This window comes from Sesamum indicum, linkage group LG4 (assembly GCF_026168435.1).
Source record: "Sesamum indicum cultivar Baizhima isolate 11 linkage group LG4, ASM2616843v1, whole genome shotgun sequence".
Classification (NCBI taxonomy): domain Eukaryota; kingdom Viridiplantae; phylum Streptophyta; class Magnoliopsida; order Lamiales; family Pedaliaceae; genus Sesamum; species Sesamum indicum.
Window position 1 is genome coordinate 7,559,670 of NC_142660.1, and position 23,520 is coordinate 7,583,189.

General features: G+C 32.7%; 1 protein-coding gene and 1 long non-coding RNA gene across 3 annotated transcripts; one reads left to right on the forward strand and one right to left on the reverse strand.

Moving 5' to 3' along the window:
* Positions 1–1,579: 1,579 nt before the first annotated feature.
* On the forward strand, positions 1,580–12,108 carry LOC105159792 (serine carboxypeptidase-like 34). 2 transcript variants are annotated; one of them, XM_088879905.1, is made up of 11 exons: positions 1,580–1,629; positions 1,735–2,054; positions 5,924–6,031; positions 6,122–6,217; positions 7,053–7,145; positions 7,960–8,048; positions 9,158–9,451; positions 10,430–10,569; positions 11,442–11,534; positions 11,626–11,734; positions 11,854–12,108. In XM_088879905.1, exons 2-11 carry the CDS (start codon positions 1,769–1,771, stop codon positions 12,001–12,003), a joined length of 1,458 nt encoding a protein of 485 aa, XP_088736031.1. In that variant the 5' UTR covers positions 1,580–1,629; positions 1,735–1,768; the 3' UTR covers positions 12,004–12,108. The 2 variants fall into 2 exon arrangements, with proteins under 2 accessions (XP_088736031.1, XP_011075284.1); XM_011076982.3 differs by lacking the exon at positions 1,580–1,629 and having other exon boundaries at positions 1,666–2,054.
* Positions 12,109–20,976: 8,868 nt separating this feature from the next.
* On the reverse strand, positions 20,977–21,748 carry LOC148788376 (uncharacterized). Its single transcript, XR_016065090.1, has 2 exons — positions 21,684–21,748; positions 20,977–21,170 (listed from the first exon to the last, which is right to left on the reverse strand). It is a non-coding gene; the product is annotated as an uncharacterized LOC148788376 (long non-coding RNA).
* Between the last annotated feature and the right edge of the window lie 1,772 nt (positions 21,749–23,520).

The window sequence follows — 23,520 nt, forward strand, 5'->3', positions numbered from 1 at the left end:
ATAAATATTATAATAAGCTAAATGCAAATAAATAATATAAAAATATATATTTAGTTTGTAGCGGTTGTTGTAACGGTTTTTGGGATAGAGATCACAAGCACACAACCACAAAAGTCGTTCCAAAGACCGTTACACATGTGTTGAAAAAGATTATTATAAAAAGATTGACAAAAATTGTTACAAAATAAGTTATGGCCGTTGCAAATAGAATTCAAAAGACCGGTCCAACATGGATATAACTATATGTATTACAATGGTCGTTCCAATAATACATTTATCAAATTTAAATTGACCGTTCAAAAAACAATTCCAAGCTCATTTTCTGTATTTGATCAAGTATCGTAACGGCTTTTTGAGCCGGTATAAAGTCTGTTACAATACTGCCACAAGATAATTTTAAATTCTTTTAATATGAAGTTAATTATTTAAAATATTTTTTTTAAATTTCTTACTCCAACTCAAATTCATGAATCTAAATATAACCTAATTAAATAAAACAGAAGCCCTAGTAAAAGTAATATAATAGACAAAAATTCCCTAAAAAATAAAAAAAAAAAGAAAAAAAAGGCAGTGTGACCCCTCAAATTTGTTAAAAAAAAAAAAAAACAGGCCAACGGCTCATGTGCCAAGACAGTGATATTTTTTTTTAATAATATACTTTCATCTATTAAAATTTACTACAGTTAATTATATTATCTAGTATTCTGAGATTTGCTTTCATTTAATAATAAATAAGTCTTTTTATAAGTCAAAATTTATTTAATTTGTTCATATCAACAAAAAAGAATTTGATGAGAATTAATATTTACCCTCGATTAACTTATTACTTACTTACTGTAGGTCAAACAAATTTTTTGGCTAAACTACATTTATAACAATGAAGATATACCTCCTCATATGAATTAGCATGTAAAGATATATAAGGGCAATTGGATCATAAAATGATTTCTTAATTTGCAATAGATCAGTAAGAAGTCAACCGAAAATGAAACTGATTTTTACTCAAATTTTTTGTTAAATCTTCAACTTTGGTGAATTTTAACTAACGGGGGACTTATTTATTAAATAGAAGCAAACTTCAAAAATATTAGATATAATTTTTTAAACCATAGAGATTCAATATATAATATACCAAACCTCTGAAAAGGAGAGTGTCATCATCTTTTTTCCAGAAAAGGAGATTTTGTAGGTACTAATATATATTTTTACATGGGGTACAGTACAAATCAACCCTTTTATTCATGAGATACAATAATACAATTCAAATTAATTAATTAGATTATTCAATACTATTTTCGAAATATAGTTACGTTGACTGATATATCATGGAGTTCAAGCAATTCATAATCAAATTGATTAGTCAACACATAAACCAGAAATTTGTTAAAATATCCATACCCCCACACATACCTTTTTATTTGCATAATACTATACAAAAATACATATACATAAAATTACTCAATATTATATTACAAAATATAATTAAAATTGACTGATTAACATCATTAATATTTAATCCCACATTTAATACAATCCATATACGTAACGTCGAAAAAAGATATTTCCAAAAAGGCTGGGATTGCAAAGCGCAAAATCCTTGGGATCCCATATACATATTTTTAGGAAAAGGTATCATTATCATCACAACGCATTACCAATCTGTCCTTCTCACTATATATATATATATATATGTTTACATATATTCACGTCTAACATACAAACATAAACTTATAGGAATTCTAGCTACGATAATTGAAGGCAGATAGAGATGCCGAATATTCATGTGGTGCGGAGCTATGCTCTTGTGTTAATAATGGCGGTATCGGTGACGGTGGCGGCGGCGATGGACGGAGAGCGGCCGAGCTCCACCACTGTCCCGGCGGCGCAAATAGCGGACAGAGTGGGGCGACTGCCGGGGCAGCCTCCAGTGAGGTTCAAGCAGTATGCAGGGTATGTTACTGTGAACCAAACTCATGGGAGAGCACTGTTTTATTGGTTCTTTGAGGCCATCAGGAATCCGGACAAGAAACCTCTCCTCTTGTGGCTCAATGGAGGTACTGTGCCCTTCAATCTTTTTTCATGCATATACTATCTTATTAATTGGGTTAATGTGATTTATCCCTTTTCTTTGTTCATTATATTTTGACATAAGTTTTGTTGTGTATTCTCATACAAGTCCTTGAACCAAACTTTTCACAAAAGAGAAAGAAATAATCATAGTGAATTTGAGCTTACGAAAGCTTTTTTCTACAAGAACTAAATGAGTGAATTTGACCAACCTATCTTTTTCGGTGGAAAATTTGGCTTTTGTCGGAAATGAAGTTTAGGTTTGAGTCAGAACTGCTCACTGAATTTCAACCAAAAACGTTGAACTCTACGCCGACACCATATAGTTACTATCATACAGAAATTATCTAATATAATTGCCACCAGAAATTCAATTATTGGTCATAAAATAACATAGACTAAGACGAAATGCAATGATTTGAAGATTCCAAGTCACATTATTTCACCAACTAATGTCTATATATGTTGAACATTAAGTATAAGTCAATAATGTATAGGATATATTACCAAATTTAGAGAGTTTATGGTACAATTTTACGTGTTATTAAAGGGTAAATTATATTCATACTACTTGAAATTATGATTATTTTTATAATTATAAATTTACAAATACACCTTTTGATATTGTACTTGTAATTGCGAGTACACATTTTATTCAAATTTCGTACATATACCACCATAGGATTTAATACAATACCACCTATTAGGGTGTAGTTGGATTTAAAAGAAGAATTTGGGAAAGTATTTCAAATGAATTCATTTGAAAAGAATTTAATATTTATCCATATTTATCGAATTATACTTCAAAATTATCCAAACATATTTAAAGGATTTGTTATTAAGAATCTGAAATTAATGCAAATACAACCTTAAGATATATTTCTAAGTTTATAAAACATATATAACGAGTGAATTAAATCTAATCGTGAGAGACATCAATACAATTTACCTTTATTAAACGATTTTGGAATCTATATTTGCTATTATTTTTTAGAAGTATTAGGTCAAACTTTATAATCATAAGTTTAAATAAATATTATCATTTTTTGGAATGTAATGATTGTGGAATATTTATTTGAAGCCAAATTAATCATTGCTTTCTTCGAACATGTGTATATAAGTCTTATTTGACCACCAATTGTTGAGTCAAAATATGTATTATTTATGGTAGCTTTGTCATTTAATTTCTTTTCATAGAAATATTATTCCAAAATTGGGGAATAATTTCTTGTCATATAGCAAATGTTGACTAAATAGTATTTACTGTCACTTATGATTGGGGATGTCAATTTAAGAACTCCAAATATAGAGTTGATAAATTATAATTTATAATTAATTAATTTTTTACAATTAGAAGATTTCAGTTAAAATTTGTCTAAAATTGCTTAGTCAAACAAAGTTATGACATTTTAAATTGCTAACCTTTCTTCTTCGTCAATTTCCCTTCCGTCTTCCCCATTCCGACCACCGCCTCGAAACCCCGGCAATGACCATTGCCAGTGCAACACCGCCGCCCAAACCCAGATCTGCAAACCCATCGGCACAAACCCGCCGCCGCCCGAAAACCCCAGTTGCAAACCCATTTGCCCGCAGCGTTCATCTCCTCCCCTCGCCACCGATAGTGCTCTCACCCCTATCCACCAGATCCCCCTTCCTCCCAATCCAATCACCCACATCCATCCATATTGTGTGTATATTTATTATTTATAATATACATATATTTATATATATTTTCTGTATGTATAAATTGTTACTCAATAACATATTTATTTGTATATATATATTCTCCAGAACCACAACCCCCTCCCCATTTTCATGGGTTGAATAGCAATTTATCTCCTGTTATATCGAAAATGAGCATATTATCCCCTTAAAAAAAAATATCACAATTTATCCCTCCTACTTTGTAAAATGAAGCAATTTATCTCCTTATACAGGGAGGTAAATTGTTTTATTTTAAAAATTATAGGGGTGTAAATTATTGTATTTTAAAAAATACAGGAAGATAAATTACTATCTATTTTATCATAAGGGAGCAATTTATTCATTCACGATATCACAAGGGGTTGCTTGCATTTTTTCTTTTTTTTCACGTAAGCATTTATGTGATAGAAAAAAAATAAAACTAATGTCAACTTAGTAAACATTTCAAATTAATGTCATTATTTTGTCAACCTCAGTAATTTTGTGGAAGTTTTAAAATATTTATCTAACCTTAACATACAGTACAGTCAACGCAATTTAACCATAAAATATTTATGACGTAAAATATGCATGGACTATATATAGTTAACTAATACTTTCCCAAAAATAATAGTAATGTTATGATCTCTTTGGAAATAAGTTTAAAAGAAGTAAAAATCTGAAGCTATTTTAAATCTTTTTCGACTTTTTTTTTCCTTTTTGGTTCTCTAATCTTTCATTATTATATATATTTTATTTCTTTTATTATTATAAGGGGAAATGGGCAGAACACGTAAAGCAGAATTGCTAATCTACCAGCAGGAGTGTAGCATAATTGATATTTGTGCTTAAATTTATTATGTTAAAATTTAAAATGCTTTATGTAATTTTTATTTTTTATTTTAATCTTTCTTTTATATATGTTATAAAAAGCAAGGTTAAATAAGTCCGAATTATAAAAAATTTGATACTATATAAATATTTCATTAAGTTTTATTACTGTATATACAGAAATTTAAAGTATGAACAATTATAAAAGTTCAGGAGCTACATTGTCTTTTCTTTTCAGATGATTTTTTTTTCTTGATTACTAGTGTTTTCACGTAGGATTTATTGCATTTAATCCTCTTTATCGTATTTTAAAGTCATAAATTTGCTATATCCCACAAATCCTAATCATTGTGTCCATATATCACCTAATAATATCTGGCATATGTTGGGACGTAGTTATATAGGTGTAATTTATTCTCCTATGATACGAGAAATGAGTAAAAAAATTTATATAATAATAAAAACAGTAATTATTTCTTGTAATTCAGAAAATAAAACAAATTATCTCTTATTTATAGAGTATAATTTATTTTATTTTTTGAAATACAGGGATAGTCTTTTTTCACAGGTAATATTTGTTCATTTCACATATCATAGGGGTTAAATTGTACTTCACCCTAACTTTACATAAACGACAACATACGTTTATAAAATAAAAGGATTTGATATAATTTACCATTTGTAATATTTTAAGTGATCAAATTAACCATTTATAATAAAAAGATAGTAATTTATTCTTTATATTTTTAAAAAATGAAGTAATTTAAATTCCTATTTAAGGAGGTAAATTACATTTTAAAAAATATAGAGAAATAAAATATTATTTTATTTTTGAAAAGAAAAAAATTTACTCATTTAAAATATCATAGAGGAGTTACTTGCATTTTTCCTAAAAGAAAATATACAATCACCGTTTGCTTTACCTCTATTTCAAAATCTGAGGCTTATAACTACCGTAATTATGTAACGAGTCACTTTAGTAAAGGGTGAATAGCAATTTACCCCCATGTAATATTGAAAATGATCACATTACATTCCTATGAAAAAAACATAGCAATTTACCTCCTTGTAAATTGCTTCATTTTAAAAAACATAGGGAGGTAAATTATTGTATTTTAAAAAATTAAGGAGGTAAATCACTATTTATTTTTTCATAAGGGAGTAATTTGCTTATTTGAGATATCACAACGGGGTTGATTGCATTTTTCTCTTTTAATAAACATATCATATTTTTTTTAATTATATTTAATATTTTGACCTCATTTATAAAAATAATATAAACAATCATAATTAATTAATATTCACTTTTAGTGTCTGTAAATAATCTCAAAGAATATTTCAGGCCCAGGCTGCTCATCAATAGGTTACGGGCAATCCGAAGAGTTGGGGCCTTTCTTTCCTCAGAAGGGTAAACCAGAGCTAAAGTTCAACAAGAACACATGGAACAAAGGTAGTTATGCATTTACTTATGTTTTTTATTTATTTAATTAATTGAGTGATTTAATTTTTCATTATTGATCTAAGTACGTTTTGCGTGTAGCGGCCAACTTACTGTTTCTGGAATCGCCGGTTGGCGTTGGATTCTCATACACCAATACATCCAGCGACATTAAGCAGCTCGGGGACACTATTACAGGTAATTAATTAATCATGCAACAGGGTTTTTTTTATAAAAGAATAGTAATTATGGAACAGTAATACACATTACTCACAAATCCTTGTTGATTTTAATCCTTAGTTTGAAACCATAAATATATTTAATCAATCAACGAAAAACAAAATTAATGCTAAGTTCTATGTTAGAAAGTGAAAATTCTGGCCTATGATGGTATTGGATCTAATAATTATTTGGTTAAATTATATTTAACACCTCATCAATGTCTAACTATTCAGATACTTCCTGTCATTTGTAAAATTATGTATACACTTTTTAAAAGGGAAAAATACAATTTACCCCTCTTTTGATATTGTAGATGAGCAAATTATCCTCTTATGAAAATTAAATTAGTAATTTATCTTCCTGTTTTTTTTAAATGTAACAATTCCCCCCCCCCTATTTTTCAAAATGAAGCAATTTACATCCTTAGATAGTAAGGTAAATTACTTCATTTTAAAAAGTATAATGAAGTAAATTACTACTTTTTTTCTTTATCATAATGGGGTAATTTACTCAATTGCAATATTTGAGCAGTAAATTACATTAAGCCCCTTCTTAAAATTACAGTTTTACTTATAGTATAATCCTTGTTTGTTAAATAAATTATAAATACACACTTTAAAATTATAGTTGTAATTATAGTACACTCCGACTATATTTTGGGAGTATACTTATAATTTGTTAAAGAGCAAAAGTGTAGATGTAAGTGACCCTAATCATTTTTTGTTGTAATTTTGGAGATTGAATTTTCTGATTTCTTATAACTCAATTAATGTGCTAATCTTGATACATTCGTTACAATTATGTTGTACAGCTCAAGATTCATACAATTTCTTGATTGGCTGGTTCCGAAGGTTTCCACAATTTAAATCCCATGACTTTTACATTGCTGGGGAAAGTTATGCAGGTACCAAAAAAGCTAGCTACATATTTCACAAATAAAAATATTTTTACACAAGTGAAAAATTGCAAGTAACTCTTCCTTGGTATTATAAATAAGCAAATTATATCTCTAAAAGAATAGCAATTTATCTTTTTGTATTTTTTAAAATACAACAATTTTGTCTGGTGTTTTGTAAAACAGAGCAATTTACGTCCTTAGACAAAGAGATAAATTGCTTCATTTTAAAAAGTACAGGAAGGTAAATTATTGTTTTATTTTCATAGAGAGGTAATTTCTTCATTTATGTTACAAGGAAGTAAATTGTATTAAACCCTTTAAACAAGTATTTGTTAATTGAATTAATTTTTATAGTTTTATATAAAAAAAATGGGTGGGGTGAATAGCAATTTACTCTCTTGTGATATTGAAAATAAGCACATAACCCCCTATGAAAAAAATATAGCAATTTACCCTTCTGTAGTTTTTAAAATAAAGCAATTTACCTCCTTATACAGGGAGGTAAATTGCTTCATTTTAGAAATCATAAAGGGGTAGATTGTTGTATTGTAAAAAATACAGAGATGTAAATCGCTATTTCTTTTTTCATAAAGGGTAATTTGTTTATTCGCGATATTACAAAGAGGTTGCTTGCATTTTTTCTTAAAAAAAATGTATTTTTCATCCTATAATTTAGAAGGTGATACTTTTGGTCTTCAGGAAAAGAAAAGTAAAGTGAGCCAAAAGACCACCCTAACATAAATTAGAGGATGAAAAATGCAATCTCGCCATTTCATAAATAGTCAATTTGATTCTTTGTTTGTTGGCTTAATTGTTTTAGGGCACTACGTCCCTCAGCTTGCGGAGGTTGTCACAGACAAAAACAAACATGCTAGCGATGACGACTACATTAATCTCAAGGGAATTATGGTGCGCTTTAATTTCTCAATCATCATCATGCATTGATAATCAAATTAATTGCATTTTATCTCTTCTGAAAGTGCTCAAATGTACAAAATTCTTTCGAATACAAAAAATAGCAAAGTGACCCCTAAACTTTTGACGAAAAGCCCATTACTTTTGCGTTAGGGGGTCTTATTGCAATTTTATTAAAAGTTCAGGTGAATAGCAATTTATCCCCCTGTGATATTGAAAATAAATACATTACCCCACTATGAAAAAAATATAGCAATTTACCCTCCTTTACTTTTTAAATAAGGAGGTAAATTGCTTCATTTTAAAAAATATAGGGAGATAAATTATTGTATTTTAAAAAATAAAGAAAGGTAAATCGCTATTTATTTTTTCATAAGGGGGTAATCTGTTGATTTATGATATCACAAGAGGGTTACTTGCATTTTTTCCTTAAAAGTTCAAAGAATTGCACTACCATTTTTCAGACAATTTTTTTTGTCTAATTATTACTGCAGTTAATTACCCTTGATCATCGATCACTATTGTTTTCTTACTATTCATTCATCCATAACTACTTTGGTAGACAAAATATAAATTTTTTAAAATAACCTTATTTTATTTATTTATTTTTCATAAATAACCATCTTTTTTATGCAATTAGTTCTATCGATTTTCTATTTGTACATATTTAAAGTTAATTTATTATATCAATGTTAATTAATTGTTCAATCTTTTCAATTAATTAAATAAAAATATAATAAAATATGGGCACACATCAAATATACTCTGATCATGCTAGTACTATTCACTAAGGCTCAAAGTATTAGAATAACTACTTTTAGTAGATAAAATGTAGGTTGATTAAAATACCTTTATATATTCTTATTCTCTTCCAGTTTATATTTATGTACATTCAAAGTTGATTTATTTTGTTAGTTTTAAATTAATTACCATTTTTAATATTTTATTTCATTAAATAAATATAAATAAATTAAATTATACATACACGACGAGTTTATTTTAATAATGTCCACACGCATGCTTTCTATCATTCTTTTTCCCTATTGGATGGTAGAAAAAAACTTAAAAAAGGGAAAAGAAGAAAGAATTAATGATCTCCGCAGGTAGGAAATGCAGTATTGGACGACGAAACGGATCAAAAAGGACTGATAGACTACGCATGGGATCATGCAGTGATATCGGATGCACTGTATCACGAAATAAAGAGTAAATGCAATTTTAGCAACGCGAATTTAACCGACGATTGCAACCACGCTCTCGACAAATACTTCGATGTATACAGGATCATAGATATGTACAGTTTGTATGCTCCTACATGTGTGAACAGCAATTTCACCACCGTTTCCAAACCCCTTTCACATGTTAAGGGTGCTGTTCCGAGGCTTATATCCAACATTGTGAGTATCTTTCTTTTCTTCTCTTTTCTTCTTTCTTCTTTTAGGAAAAAATGTAAGCAACTCCCTTGTAATATCGTGAATATGATAAAACAAATAGCGATTTACTTTTCTATGTTTTTTAAAATACAACAATTTACCCCCTATAATTTTTAAAATGAAGCAATTTACCTTCCTGTATAGAGAGGTAAATTGCTTCATTTTAAAAAGTATAGTGGATAAATTGCTATAACTTTTTCATAGGGAGGTAATGTGCTCATTTTCAATATCACAGAGGGATAAATTGCTATTCACCCTTTTATTTTATATTATTTTTTAGTTTTAGATAAATTATACTATCAAAATATATTCAAATACACGAACACATTTTATCATTTACAAAATTAAAAGTAAACTTCCTATTCGGAGTAAATGTTTACATAAACACGTCCAAAGGTACACTACATCAACACCTTCTCATAGGATGTATCCATAATTTTGTCAATGGCAGGTACAGTATTTGTGTAATTGGCTCTAACTTCAAGGGATGTTGATGTAATTTTGTTATTCTTTAAATAACTTTGGTCAAGAATTTAATGCAATTTATCTCTTGATATTGCAAATGAGCAAATCACCGTCCTATATTTGTAAAATGAAGCAATTTACCTTTCTGTCTAAAAAGATAAATTGCTTTATTTTGAAAAATACAGAGGTAACTTGCTGTATTTTTAAAAATATAGAAAAATAAATTATTATTATTATTATTATTTTTAATCATTTTTAATATCGCAGGGATTGCTTGCATTTTTCACTTTTGTTTCATTATTTATTGTTGTTGATTTGTTTTCAAAACAATAAGTTAATTAATTGCTGTGTGCAGTTAACCTCAAACGATTTGAACGTAATCTATAATTTTTTAAAAATAATTGTTCAATTGTTTATTGTTGTTGGTTTGTTTTTAAAATAATTATTAAAATATCATTTTTATCGATTAATTTACAGGACGGAAGGCGTAGGAGGGCGTTGGCCGGGTACGATCCTTGTGCATCGGATTATACTGAGGTGTATTTCAATAGGCCTGATGTACAACATGCTCTTCACGCTAATGTCACCAAGATTCCTTATCCCTGGACACACTGCAGGTATTGCTTTATAATTAATTTGGGTTTCTGTAATTGATTTTTCTGTGAAAACAGATTTAGAAAATCCCTCTAATAAAACAAAAAGACAATAAAACCCTCTGAACTTCGTCTTGACGTGAAAGGTAATTATTATTATTATTATTATTATTTGACAAATTGGCAACACGATATCCATTTCTTTAGGGAAAAAATGCAAGCAACCCTTTGTATATCGTAAATGAACAAATTACTCTCTTGTAAAAAAATAAATAGCGATTCATATCCCTGTATTTTTTAAAATACAACAATTTATTTGCATATATTTTTTAAAATGAACCAATTAACCTCCCTATATAAGGAGGTAAATTGCTTTTTCTTAAAAAATATAGGGGGGTTAAATTGCTATATTATTTTTGTAGGGGGTAATATGCTTATTTTCAATATCACATGGGGTAAATTGCTATATATTTTTTTATAAAGGATTAATATGCTTATTTTTAATATCGCATGGGTAAACTGCTATTCACCCATTTCTTTAGTCAATTAACTTTTTGAATAATTTTGTATTCATGCATATTTAATATTATTTTATTTTTTTCAATTTTGATCAATATTTATTTTATCTTCAATGGTTTTACTAATTAAAATAAAAGTAAAGTATAAGGATATTCTATATTACACACAAGTGTGTTTTATGCGCTGATATAATTTTTTTCTTAATTTTATTATGATAAAGAAAATATTGCCCTTAATATTTCTTTTCACAAATAGATAGATACGGATATATTTCTTTTTAGATTTCACAAATTCATGGAGTGTGCTCAACTGCTATATGCCATTAAAGAATGACAAGTGTATATATAATTGATGGAAGATTGAGTTGATGCATGCAGTGACAGTATCACGTTTTGGAAGGATGCACCCACCTCCATACTCCCTATTATCAAAAAACTTATCGCCGCGGGTCAGCGAGTTTGGGTTTTCAGGTGACCAACTAGTGAATGGGTTGTAATTGATTGATAATTATTATAAGTCTATATAATAAATATTAATGGAAAACAATTTGTATATGAACAGTGGAGATACCGATGGTAGAGTTCCGGTGACAGCAACCAGATACTCTTTAAGAAAGCTGGGGTTGAACATCAAACATGATTGGACTCCTTGGTACACTGACAAGCAGCAGGTACCATTTCTATATAGTATTTTCACTCACATTATATATACTTAATGATCATGGTGTTCAATTATACTATATATTCATACATGTTAATTCTAATGAAAGCATATGTATGCATGTCATAGGTTGGGGGCTGGACAGTGGAGTACGACGGTTTGACATTCGTGACGGTGAGAGGAGCAGGGCACGAGGTTCCCACATTTAAGCCAAGGCAAGCGCTTCAGCTGGTTAACCATTTTCTCCAAGACCAAAGACTTCCTCCTCACCCATTTTGAATTTTACTGCTTTTTTTCAAGTTTACATTTTTGGGCACTCGATATATCACATCTTATGGGACGAATAAAAATCACCGTAATGAAATTGATCCATAATTAGGGTAATTGCAGATCTGCACATCTCTGCATGGTTCTTTATATTGATTTTTTGGGCTTAAACAAGCATATACTTGAGAGCTGAATTTATATCCCAAGAGTAAGGGTGACAGATGGGCAGGTTGGCTCGAGTTTGGTCAGATCCAATTGAATTGGAGTTAAAAATAAGTTTAAATTAAAATTCAAAGTGGGTTGGATTGTAAATGAATTGAGTTGGGTTGGTGATTACCATTTTCTTATATTTAATGTTTAATAATTTAGATGATAATATTTTTAATACAAAATTGTAATGTAATATGATATAATTTGTATTATTATTTATTTTCAAAGTACTATTAAAAAAAAGGGGGATTTGGTGCTGATGGGACGATCATTCTGAATCCCATTCCACGTTGTAATGGTTATTGACACTCTTAAGGAATGAAAATTGGTCGATAACATCATGATCATAATTTTTCATGTTTTGTGGTTTTGGGACGGAAAAATCGTTACCAAAAGTGTGTCAAAATAAGTGTTAAAATTTGTGTTCTTAAAATTGATCCAAACTTATAATGGTAAATAATTCGAACTCTTTTTAGAATACATTATTAAAGATAGAGACGGTCTAGAGGAGGCCGTTCCTATATATAAGACAATATCGTGTCTAAAAAATGACAGTTGGTAAATTAATTTCAAAATGAGGTACAATTTGGGACACTTTTAGTACGTAGCAGGACGAATATTGCAAAGCTCATTTCTAAGAATCGATTTTTTTTCAAACAGAATGTGTTACAAGGACCGTGACTACAGTTGTTACAATTAGGAACAGTTTGCATGTAGTATTAATATTGTATTATTACAACCATTCCAACAATAGTACAACAACTATATTTTAACGAATACAAAACTGTTCCTACATGTGGTGCTAAGACCGTTACAAACTGCACATTAACGACTAATTTTTAATGGCTAATTTTATGTGCCAGGAACCGTTTTAAAGACCACTCCAAATTTTCTTATATATATATATGTTCATATCTTTCCATTTACTCACACTATCCTCTTCCATTCTTCTTATATTCTCTCTATTTCCTCAATCTTTCTTGAATTTTCTTGATCTCTCATTATCCCACTAATATTTTTATACTCTCGCTCGTCAATTGATTAAATTTGTTTTACTTTTATTAATTAAATTTAATGTTATAATAATATATATGTGCGTCTGTATGTGTGTAGGACTCATCATGTTAAGACAGTTGAGGAGATGTATGTACGAGAAAAACTTGCTGAGGAGGGCCGTCTTACTCCGGAGTTTGAGGATGGTGTTACTGCATTTATAGAATCGACCAAGTCTCAACATGCATATATGGATGCTGAGAAAATTAAGTGTCCTTGTTGGAAGTGCAGAAACGAAGTTTTCAAAACCCCAGATGGGGTAAATTTTGACTTCTATATAAAAGATTTTATGATGGAGTATTATAATTGGACTTCACATAGCGAGAGGGTGCAAGAGTAATTTGAGGCCGTCACCATGCTCCCTTTGCAAGAGAAGCAAACCCCCACTGCTCTTGAAGAGGAGGGTACCAGTACGCACTGGGGTGATGTGACGCAGATGGATTGGGAGCAGTGCATGGTTTTTGATGCCGCTAGGCCGGGTTTCTAATCTAATTATAACCAGGATGGTGTGCCTGATGATGGTACGAGATCATGTCCTACTGATGTCGGGTCTGTTAATATTACGGCGACCCCTCCAATATTATGTGTCTGGCTGGCAGATCGATTTTACGATGTAGTGCATGCTGTCGAGCAACCTTTGTGGAATGGTTGCATCCAATCTCAATTGATATCTGTTGTTGAGTTGGTGGATATCAAGCCCGAGACCCATTTTGTCTGAGCGAACATATGATCAAATATCCTAGTGAGCTAATAATGTATTGCCCCAAGGTCGAGACCCATTTTTTCTGAGTGAAAATATGATTGTTATCCCAGTGAGCTAATAATATACCGCCTCACGACGACTTCCTGCCCCTCGATTACTATAATACAAAGAAGTTGATAAGGGACTTGGGTTTACCTGTTGAGAAGACTGATGCATGTAAGAATAGTTGCAAGTTGTAATGGAAGGAGGACATTGATCTGGACTACTACAAGTTTTGTGGAGAAGCTAGGTACAAGCCTCCCAGGAAGCAAAATTCTAATCGCAAGAAGACCCCATATGCCATTCTTAGGCACTTGCCGCTTACCCGTTGCTTGTAGAGGTTGTATGCTTTAGAAGCGACTGCAGAGCAAATGACGTGGCATGCCAACCATCAAGCAGAGGATGGATCCATGTGCCATCCGTCTAATGTAGAGGAATGGAGGATTTCTGACCGGACATATCTTGATTTTTTGCAGTAGAACCCCGTAATGTTAGACAGAATTTGTGCACGGATGGGTTGGCACCGCATGGGCAGTACGATTGTACATATTTATGTTGGCCCGTTATACTTACACCGTACAATCTCCCACGTGAATTGTGAATATATGTTCTTGACGATGGTTATCCTTAGCCCTTCCAATACAAAACGTCGCATTAGTGTTTACCTAAAGCCACTGATTGAGGAGCTGCAGAATTTGTGGCATGTGTTGTACTAATGCAGATAATGCAAAGAACAAAACATTCACGATGCACCACATTGATGTGAAAGTAATTAAAGATGCGAGTGGATCGACCCCGGAACGCATAAGTGGAAGTGGTAAATAAAAATTTGTAAATTAAAAATTGAATATAATAAAATCTGTTGGAATAGGTGACCAAAAGCCAATTAAATTGACAGTTTTGAGAACCACTCAAGCAATCTTTATTTAGCAATGTTGTCGTGAAAAATATGGTAATTATTCATCTTTAGCACACGTATCTGTTGTGCTTACCAAGTAAGCAGTGCTTTGACGCCATATCAGATGCCCACAGACCACCTTGTAACCTATGTAGTTGGGTTGTGCATTGGATAGCGGGTATTAAACCAACTTCTGAAGGTTGGTCTAAAATGTTCCAAGTTGAAGACCTCCAGACTGGGCATTGAGAGTCTTACTGAGACTTGCACTGAGTATTGCATTCATTGGATGAGTGCTGCGTTTCACTGGCGACAAACATTGAACGTCTATGCAATTTCAGTAGGTTAGTTGACAAGGTGGTCAACTGACTGAACTAACTCATGGGGATCGCCATATGGAAGCCATGTAGGCTTGGTCGGTATAACTCGAATCCTCGGCTCTGATAGTATGGGAGTAGTCCTCAAACTTGAGGAATTACAACAGTCATATGCATGCGATGACTATATCTTGGATTTGTAAGAGAGGTGATCGTGTCATAGACATGGTCATCATAAGCCTTGTCTAATGCAGGCAAAGCATATAGCGAGGACGGTGAGTTCCAAGAAAAGGATCCATCTCCTGTCAAAACGTGATAGATGTATCTCCTATGCACTTGAAGATACGTTTACGCTCTATAAACTTGTGGCCAAAGTCATTGGTCGAATAGGATAAAGAGGTTCCTATATTGAGCAATTTAGCGTAATGCGATCTCAAGTATTAAGCATAGATGCCTAGTCTAGGATGAGAACCAACACCTAATTCCATGCCCTAGAGTAAGGCGAAGACGGTAGACGGAAGGACCGTACCCGTATGGACTTGAGAGCCTAAAAGTTCTCACGAATATTCACGTAGTCTCTAGTGCCATGGATCGTTGCAAGACAACCACCCATGGTGACGGGCTTTCTTGATCAAAGTTGATTGAGACTTATTAATTAAATTAGATTTAATTAATAATAGTATTTGACACTAGTCCAAGTCTAGCTGAAAGATGAAGCTAAAGAGTCACACACAAATCACCGAGAAGGGACGAAGAATTAATTGGGAATTAATCCCATAAGTAATTGAATAACTTATTAAGTGAGAGGGATCCATTGGACGGAGGAGCCCAAGAAGAAATTAATAGGATTAATTTATACTGGGCTTGCCCTTATTATTTAATAAATTGGACTTATTAATTGATAAAGGCTAATTGGGCTCATATATTGAATTGGATTAAATATATGATGGGTTTAATTAGGTAGGCTTTAATTAAATTGAATTTAATTAAAATTGGTCCTTGTACTTTGTTTATTGAAATCGGCAAATGCACCTTTAGTTAAGTTGTTCGAAAATGCCAGAAAAGAAAATTATTGACTAACAATTTCACTTTTGGAAAGTGCCATGTCAGTCATTCTTTATTTGGCATAAAGGATTTTATTACCTTATGGATGATATAATGAACCTAGACACATTCTAATACATTAATACAAGGTGTATATATGTATATTAGTTATTTGGAATGACTAATGAATACATAACACAAAAACAAAATAATTTCCTACACTAGAGCCTCCAAAATTTGGCCACCCCTCCCTTTTCAAACACTTGGTGTGTTTTAATCCCTAATCCTTTTATAGAAAATTGAATTGAGGGATCCCAAATTTCGGTGTGGTTTGGATGTGACTTTAGAGGGCTTCTATGTTGAAGTCTCAAATGAACGGACTAAACAAAGGAGGTCCGAAGTAAATCAAAGAAAGAGGCAATTTTTGATTTACGATGTATGTACCTCTCGTTGTTAATTCAACCATTAGCCCCATTTATTTTTTATTAACTACATCAAATACCTGGGCACTCCAAGAGTACACCCCTTAGAATTATGGTTTTATTACATTTTAATTTAATTTACGTACTTTTACTGCTTCAACATGCACGTTCCCGGGCCGATCCACATGCATTCAACGATGCTTTCAAGTGGTATCAGAGTCTGGTTCGATGTAGGGACAATGGTTTTATGTGAATAAGCTTAACAATATGTTTTTATTACTTTTGTAAGCATGATATATTTTTGCTTGTTCTTGTATAATTATGTGAGAAAATTGACTTATTTAATTTTTACAATTTTGGATGATTTAAGTATTTTTTAAGAAAATTGAATTTTCTGGTAAAATACTTATTTTTAATTTCAGTTTAATATGAGGAAACAAAAAAAAAAAAAGAAAAAAACTGCCACTGTAGCAATGCACGCCGACCGGCAGTGAGGGGAGTGCGTGCGTGTGCTGGCAGGGGAGCCACCGTGCGTGCGTGGCTGACTATGCGGTCGCTGCATTGTTGCTGCTATTGATAGCTGTCGGTTGGGTCGTTTTTCACCATTTAGTCTTGGAATAATAACACTTGCTATCTCCCTCCTAATGTCCTCCGCCCAACTTCTGATTGGGGTTTCTTTTTTAAATTTGTAATGAGAGTAGGATAGAATTTTTTGGTGAGGTTTTCTTATTTTAAGCAAGTTTATGGAGAAGAAGGTCCACGGAGGAGGAGGCCCACAGAGAAGGCGGCCTATGAAGATATTACAAGGCCCATCTATATGTTAATGGGTAAAATATTTTTTAACATCATAGGGCCACCTTAGACAGTCTTTAGACTCATTGCGGGCTCGTGACCATCTAACAGGGGTATGCTAGATTTCATTGAATGCGATGTATTTATTTAATGCTTTAGATATTTGATATTTATGCATGGAATATTAATATGCGATGAGGTCTCGGTGAAACCACTCATAATTAACTCTCACTTAGTTGGACCCGATGTTTCTTATGCTTTTTGAGCATAACAATTGATGTCGAGTGTGCACTAACAAGGCAATAGACAACTGTTAAAGGGATATCTTTAATACCTTAATAAGGATTGAAGAAGGGCCCTTGACGCACATTAATGGAGAGTTGATTCCGGAAGTCTATAGCGATAGTAGCTTCCAGGATCATATGAATAATATTTAATCTCAAAACAAACGTATATTCAAGATTTATGATAATATGGTAATATTGGAAATGTTCCAAGTGGAATACCACAAGGAACCTTATCATAAAAATTGAATGTATGGCAAACTTTAAAAATTATATTGAAAAAAGGATCGAAAAACAACGCCCGTTTTTGGGTGTGCCACCTAGCATAGCCGCTCCAGTAGTCACCTTGGAGGATGGCAACTAGGCTATGGCGCAAGGTAAAAGGCCTGAGATCTCATCATAGGTCCAAGAAAAAATTTTAGACACCATCATCTTTTTGGAGCTATGATAGGAAGATGTAATGTGGGGTTGGACCGCGGACATCGACAGAAATGAAAGTAGATCCATAGGACCTAGCCGACATCACAGATTACTCATAATCCGATTAATTTGAAAACATGAGTAATTGACTTTAAGGTCAAGTGGGAGATTGCTGGAATAGGTGACCAAAAGCCAATTATATTGGCGGTTTTGAGAATCACTCAAGCAATCTTTATTTAGAAATGTTGTCCTGACAAATATTGTAAGTATTCATCTTAGACACATATATTTGTTGTGCTTACCACTTACGTAAAATAGTGCTTTGACGTTACAACACATGCCCATAGACTACCTTGTAACCCATGTAGTTGGGCTGCGCATTGGATGACAGCTATAAAATCAATTTATGAGGGTTGGTTTGATATGTTCCAAGTCGAGGACCTCGAGATTGGGCATCGAGAGTCCTATTTAGACTTGCACTGAGTATTGCATTTATTGGATGAGTGCTGCATTTTATCGACTACTGATGTTGGACGTCTATGCTATTTTAGTGGGTTAGTTGACAAGGTGGTCAACTGACTGTTAGAAATGGTGAACAGAAAGCCAATTGGATTGGCGATTTTGGGAACCATTTAGCAATCTTTATGAATGTGATATTATCTTGATGAATGTAGTAAGCATTCATCTGTGGCACCATGTGTTTGTTGTGCTTACTATTTACGTTAAATGGTGTTTTAACGTTACAACAAATGCTCATAGACCAATTGAATAACCCATGTAGTTGGGCTGCACATTGGATGACAACTACGAAACTAACTTCTGAGGGTTGGTCTGAAAGTTCCAAGTCGAGGACCTTGAAACTAGGCATCAAAAGTCATATAGAGACTTGCACAAAGTATTGCATTTATTGGATGAGTCCCGTGTTTCATTGGCGATATACATGGGATGTCTATGCAGTTTTAGTGGATTAGTTGACAAGGTTGTAGCTGATTGAACTGACTTACGGGAAGCTTCATATGGAATCCTTGGAGGCTTGGTCGGTATGACTTGAATTCCCGACTCTAATACAGGATTAGTCCTTGGACTTGAGGAATCATGACAGTCGCATACATACGATGGCTATATCTTGGATCTGGAGAGAGATAATTGTCTCTTTGATGTGGTCATTATAAGCCTTTTCCAATGTAATCGGATTATGTATTAAGGACGGTAGATTTCAAGATAGAATTTGTCCCCTATCAGTATATGATGGATATATCTCCTATGCAATCTGATACGGTTTAGACTCTCTAAGTCTATGGTCATAGCGATTGATTGAAAAGAACATGATTTCCTCCGTCGATCAATATAGTAAACGCATCTCAAGTACTCAGCATAGTTGCCTAGTCCAGGATGGGAATCGACGCCCAATTGCATACCCTATACTAAGGCCAGGAGATAGACGACGGAAGGATCATACTTGTATGGAGCTCGAGAGCCTCAATGCTCACGCCAACATTCACCTAGTCTCTAGTGCTATGGACCGTTTCTTGATGACCACCTACGGTGACGGGCGTTTTTAATTAATGGTCAATTAGAAATAATTAATTAAATTAGATTTAATTAATTATTTATATTGGGCACAATGTCCAAGTCTAGCTGAGGGTGAATCTAAAGAGTCACACACAAACCACGGGTGGCTGTCTAAGAATTAATTCTTCATTCCTTCTCGGTGGTTTGTGTCTGACTCTTTAGGTTCACTTTTCACCCAAACTTGGGCTAGTGTCAAACACTATTATTAATTAAATCAATTTAATTAATAATTCTTGATCAACCCTTGATCAATACAGCTCATCACCATGGGTTGTCGTCTAGTAACGGTCCATGGAACTAGAGACTAGGCGAATATCCATGTGAACTTTTAGATTTTCGAGTCCATACAGGTATGGTCCTTCCGTCTACAGTCTCCAAGCCTTAATCTAAGGCATGGAATTGGGTGTTGGTTCCCATCCTCGGCTAGGCTTCTATGCTTAATATTTGAGATTGCGTTACGCCAAATTGCCCGACAAAGGAATCTCTTTTCCTATTTGACCAATGCCTGTTGCCACAGGTTTATAGAGCGTGAATGCATCTCCAAGTTCATAGGAGATATCTTTGTCACATATTAACAGGGGATGGATCCTCTTCTTGAAACTCACCGTCTTCGCTACGTGCTTTGACTGTACTGGACAAGGTTATGATGATCATGTCTAAGACACGCTAACCTCTCACACAAATTCAAGATGCAGTCATCGTACGCACATACGTAACCCCAACACGTCATAATTTGCAAATAATCATCTAATCAATTTGCATACGTAACCCCAACACGTCATAACAGGTATTATCAACCCACAACATTATATATATATATATACATATCAAACACCACAAGGTGATTTATCACAAGTAATCCGTACGCTTATAGTGAATCCCCTTGACAGCCGGCTCATCAATATCATTTCGCACATAGCTCTTTCATATCGCACATAGATCTTTCATTTCACACATAGCTCTTTTCATATCACATTTTTTTCATATCGCAACATCGCTTTTTTCATATCATATTTTCACCTTATAGGCTTTTCAACACATCAAGGGGTATTCACACCACAATTATCTTCAATTTCCACCACACCCTCATTTCCACATATCACCATTCTTGTAAGCAACTAGTAACGTAAAACAATATATCAATATATTCTCATTTTCAAACATCCACAACACACCAAACAACAAACTTAATATTTCAACGTATTTTCTCATTCTACGTACACAATACCGTCAATCAAATCAAATCATCCATCAGTCATATACTTTCAGATAAATCAATGTCAACATGAACCACAAATTCATATGACAGTAAAACCACAAATAAAGGGGACATATTAGATAATACTAATTATTTACTTACCTCGACCTTACAACGCTTTTATCTATCCAATAGGTAGTGGTTCGATCTTTTCACTTTACTCCCGTATCCTATAATGAGTTATACCACATGCAGTTAATATATCGAGAATATCATAATTTCTTTTAAATATAATATTAAATATTATCCGTACAATTTCTAATAATTCTTTAATATTCTATTTCTGTTGAAATACAAATCTTAGCTTTTCCTCTTTATTAACATACCATTTATTAAATATAACTTTCAGAATATTTCTACGAATTTTCTCTTAATTTCTCGCTATTATATAATTTAATTAAACAACAATGCGTAGAATTGCATATTTGGTTAATAATTCCGATGGAATTATATAAATTAGCTATAGTAATATTCAAATCTAATAAATTTAATAATCTAATTGACCAACGATATCATTTTTATATCCGATTTGATATTTAATTCGACACTACTTTAAATAGTCAAACTCGTAAAATATTTCGATTAAACAATACATCGCTCAATATAAATAATATTTAATAAATGGACTAATTAAATAATACAATTATATAAATTAATAAAAATTAAAATAACAATATTCATACCTCTGTTTCTTTTTCATTTTCGGCCGAGAATTCCAATTCTCACAATTGCTTTGTGTGTGTGTGTTATGTGTATTGTGAATGTGTGAGTGTAACAAAGAAAAGGAGAAGAGAGTGAAGCGGTGGGGGTGATGGCCCACCAAGCCTACTCTCAATTCTCTCTCTCTCTCTTTCATATATATATATATATATATATATATCTTATTACTAATATACATATAATATTATCATTATTATTATTTATTTAATTAATTTTTTTTTTCAAAATACTCATTACATCATTCCTAATTTTCTTAATTAGTATAAGTTGGTCCCAAATATTATAACGAACTCCAATTTAATTCATTCAAGTTTTATTATATTCCAATTATGACATATAATTTATTTACCAATTAACTAATTTTATAAAAATTTATCAATTAATCCCCTAATTATGTATTATAATCTTTCGGGCGTCACAATACATAAAGCACAAGGTACTCAACCGTGATCCCACTGATCTTCTTGTATACACAAGGATCGAATTCATTTTTGATGAAATCATAACCCCGGATAACTTTATCAAAAAATGTGTTCCAACTTCGAGAAGCTTGTTTGATGCCATAGATGGACCTTTGGAGACAACAGACCTTCTGTTCTTCTCCAACGGAAGTGGAATCCTCCAGCTAATCCATGTAAATCTCTTCCTCAATGAAACCGTTGAGAAAGTCCATTTTCTCGTCTATTTGTTATATCTCATAGTCATACCATGATGTTATGGCAAGCAAAATTCAAATAGACTTGGCCATGGCTACAGGCGAATAGATTTCCTCAAAATCAACCCTAGGTTGTTGATTGTATCCTTTTGCCACGAGCCTAACCTTGAACGTCGTAACCTCCCCATCAACTCCAAGCTTACGTTTGTAGACCCATTTGCACCTAACAGGACCTTTAGGTGGATCTACGAGGGTCCAAACTTCATTTGAACCCCTTGAGTCCATTTCGGATCTCATGACCTCATGCCACTTGCTTGAATCGGTGTATAACATTGCTTCTCCATTTGTCTTTGGATCATTTTTCAATTGACTAGTCCGTCCCAAGAATTTGTACCTATCAGGCGGTCGTGATTCTTTGGTCGACATACGAAGGACTGGAACACTATCAGTGGGAACTATAGGTTCAAAGGATGTTACTTCATTCTGCTGAGGTGCCTCACTTGTTTCCTCAAGTAGCATTTCATCGTGTCGGCTGTCCACAGGAAAACCCTTTTTCAAGAACACTGTGTTTCTTGAGACAAATCTTTTGCTCAAACAGATAGAAGTAATATCCCGTAGTTTTTTCTGATATCTAACAAACCTACATAGACTAAACCTTGAATCTAGTTTGTCTCCCACTAGCCTCTGGACATATACGGGACTACCCCACAATTACAAGTACTTGTAGGACACAGGCTTACAATGCCATATCTCATATGGCATCTGGGGCACCGTCCTAGTCTGTACTCCTTGAACCTTCCAAAGGCCTTAGATTTGTACCTTAGGTAAACATAGCCATACCATGAGTGATCATTGGTGAAGGTTATGAAGTACGAATATCATCCTCTAGCTAGAGTATTTAATGATCCACAGACGTCCGTCTGGATCAAATCCAAAAGACTGCTAGCAAGCACACTTTGTCTTACAAAAGGCTTCTTGGTCATTTTCCCTTTTAGACATGATTCACAAGTTGGTAGGTTGTCCAAATCGTCTACCATAAAATTTTTTAGTCTACCAACTTTCTCATTCTATCATTTGAGATATGACCTAGCCTTGCGTGCCATAATTCTGCGTTATCACGATTATTTAATTTTCGCTTATGTTGG